Genomic DNA, 3,360 nt, shown 5'->3' with positions numbered 1-3,360 from the left:
CCACGAAGTCCTCCCATCAGGGTTGTTGAAGAAATACTCCTCATGTTAAAGATCAAACTAATGGTGACACTATTAGTTTCTTGTTAATTTGTGGACAATCAACAAGCTAACGTGAGCTAATCACCTACGCAAAAAAAAATTATAAACTCTTACTAATGGGTACTTTTGGTTTTTTCTTGTTACGACGAAGAACAAACTACTAAAAAAAGTATAATTGAAAATAAATAATCACATAGAAAATAAAGAGATTTACGTAGTTCGGTTTGTGAAACTCTTTCCACGACAAACAAAGACGTGTTGATCTCCACTATGATAAGAATAACAAGCTACACAAAAGATTCACACGAATGATAAGATATATCTAGAGTTTATGTTCATATAGCCACATGAAATTTTAATCTCACCGCTTCACCAATTATCACTTTCTAATTTCGAAATATATATATACTCGTAATATTGTTACCCGCTTTTACTAAAATTCTGCTTCTGAGACCAGCCCGAGGCCAACCTTGCTAAAAGAGTACAAAATTTCGTATCAAAGCCGCCTTGAAAAATCATTGATATCGATATACGTCCAGGACACTTTCAACACTTATCATGTCCCTTTTCTTTAAAGGGTGCTTCTAAAGGCACCGGGCCAAAAGGCTGTTAGCATCCAGAAATTTTGTTGACTCGGGTCAATGGTTTTTGACCCGAGGTCTCTATAACCACCAGTTTTTAATGTGGGTGACATTCACCTTCGTTTGCTTCTTCCATCTTCTTCTTCCAACTAAAAAGGAATCCTAATCAATTTTTCTTGCAAAACAAAACCCTAGAAAAGAGTGCAACATTCTCCGACGACGGCAACGGCTCCGACACCTACCGGCGACCATTCTTTTTATTCGAAACAATCAATCGGGTGATTTGTTTATCATTCAACTGTGTTACATCTCATTTGTAGCTTCTTTATATCATCTTTTTAAAAGATATTAGGACGTTAACCATGGAAGATGAGAGTTCTAAAATTTTTATTTCTACATTGATTCCAACTCTTTCACCTATTTCCGGGCAAGGAGAAGTTTCTCATGAGGTATACAACCATTCTCTGATCCTTTTTTATGATGTTTCAATACGTGTTGTGTGAGTTTTTTTTTTTTAAAAAGTGAAACTTCGGTGACGTGAACGGACTGAACCAGTCTGGGACCTGTTGTACCCATACGGATCCGATTATCCGTCTTTTTATGAAAGGTCACGGACTTGGTGGTCCGTGACCTTTTATAATATGACGGACAACGGGATCCGTCCCTGGCTGATTGGTCCTGGACTTCTTCTGTCCGTTCCATCCTGAAGATTTGTTTTCTTCAAGTGATTTTTATGTTTTTTTCACCTTTTGACAGATTCCGGACCTTAATATTGTTCCTATTGAAGAGGCGTACCATGTCGAAGAAGAAAATCGACGTTCAAATGATGGGTGTCAATTTATTAGTATTGATGTTGGTGAGTATTTTATGACTGAAGATGTTTTTCAAACTAAAGAGGAGTTAATCGGTTAGGCTAAAGAAATTGGGAGAAAATATAAGTTTGTAGTATTGATCTCCAGGTCAGGTAATAGAAGAGGTGGAGAGAAACCCCGGTTAGAATTATGTTGCGAAAGAAGTGGATTATTCCGTTCACAAGAGAAGAAGGATTTGGTTCCAAAATCCCATCAACCACCTATAAAGAAAAGAAAATCGAACACCAAAAAACGTCAATGTTCGTTCAAGCTCAAAGGAATACCAGAGGTTAATGACACGTGGAAAGTGACAGTTGTGTCTGGAATCCATAACCACGAGTTAGCTGAAAGTCTTCTAGGTCGTGCATATGTGAATAGGTTGAAACCCGATGAAAAAGCTGTTGTGAAACATCTATTAGAAATTGGTTCGAAGCCAGCTCAAATTCTTTCTCGAATTCGTGATCAATTCAAGGATAACACATCGACGTTGAAAACCGTTTACAATGCACGTGCGAACATACGCATGGAAAAACAAGAAGGAATGAGTCCGACGCAACAACTCATTAAGTTGTTGGTGGAACACCATTACGTCTACCATTTTTCAAAGAACGAAGACACTGATGAGGTAACAAATCTTTTTTGGGCACATCCTAATTGTATTCTATTGTTACAGAGTTTCCATACCGTGTTAATGCTTGATTGTATGTATAAAACCAACCGATTTAACAAGCCATTGCTTGAGATTGTCGGGGTAACCTCTACGTTGAAATCCTTCACCGCGGCATTTACATTTATGGATGGGGAGACAACTAATCAGTACACATGGGCCCTTAATCGTTTGAGGACGTTGTTTCCTCCCAACTCAATGTCAATCGTGTTTATTACCGATCGTGAACTTGCACTAATTAACGCCATTGGTGAAGTCTTTCCAAATGCTTAAAGGTTACTATGTACTTTCCACATCGACAAGTGTGTGGTAGCGAAAGTCAAAAGTCATTTCAAACTAGAACAATTCAATGTTTTTATGACAATGTTTCGAGCTATCATGTATGCTGAGACTGGAAGTGGTTATAATGAGGCGGTGGTAACTTTTGTGAAATTTTGGTCAGATACACATCATAAAGATGTTAGTTATGTTCAAGATACCTGGTTTGGATTGAAAGAGAGATTTGTGACTGCATGGCCTAACGGGGTTATACACATGGGAAATACTACAACAAATCGTGTGGAAGGTGCTCATTCTAAATTGAAGAAATATCTATGTAGCTCTGAAGGCAACTATGTTACGTACTGGGAATTTATGCATATCATGGCGGAAACCAAGACATGTGACATTATAGCATCTTTTGAGCACAGTCGTATTAAGGTGAAGGAAGTTTAAAATTGCGGATGTGTTCTAAGGTATGTCTATGGTCTCCCTTGTGCTCATGAGATGGTATCTTTGATGAATCAAGATAAGGTATGTCCAAAGGACATCATTCACCCTCAGTGGACCAAGCTATCGATTAACCCGACTCCGCCGATTCATAATGATCTCGACGCATCACATGAGATGGAGCACCTTTATTTAATGTAGGATAAATCGAGTGATCCTGAGAGGTCCGCAATACTTGAGAAGTTGAGAGAAATTTCTCTTCCGATCATCACAAACTTGTGTGAGCCATTGCAACAAACAAAGACCAAAGGGGCTCCGAAACAAAGAAGAATAAGCAAAAAGAAAAAGAAGCTACAAAATCTACTAAGAGGAACCCATCTGCTTTCGAATAGGCGAAGTGTGTTGATGAATGTGTTCCCTCCACTCAGACAGTACGTAAAATTAAAAAAGAAACCAAAGCACCGAAAGCAACCATATCCAATTTTGAAAGATACAACGGACAGTTCCGTTAGTT

The 3,360-nt window shown here is 38.4% G+C and overlaps 1 protein-coding gene across 1 annotated transcript; it reads left to right on the top strand.

The window, feature by feature from the left end:
* The first annotated feature begins 982 nt into the window (after positions 1-982).
* On the top strand, positions 983-2,411 carry LOC147566780 (PKS-NRPS hybrid synthetase cheA-like). Its single transcript, XM_086655583.1, has 5 exons — positions 983-1,069; positions 1,377-1,476; positions 1,580-1,584; positions 1,743-2,096; positions 2,145-2,411. Exons 1-5 carry the CDS (start codon positions 983-985, stop codon positions 2,409-2,411), a joined length of 813 nt encoding a protein of 270 aa, XP_086511709.1.
* The last annotated feature ends 949 nt before the right edge of the window (positions 2,412-3,360 follow it).

The sequence above is a fragment of the Eschscholzia californica genome, unplaced genomic scaffold (genome assembly GCF_041429995.1).
Source record: "Eschscholzia californica isolate CP2 unplaced genomic scaffold, dmEscCali1.0.p SCAF_1, whole genome shotgun sequence".
NCBI lineage: Eukaryota > Viridiplantae > Streptophyta > Magnoliopsida > Ranunculales > Papaveraceae > Eschscholzia > Eschscholzia californica.
The sequence above is the reverse complement of the archived record's forward strand: the minus strand, read 5'-3'. Positions and strand labels throughout refer to the sequence as shown.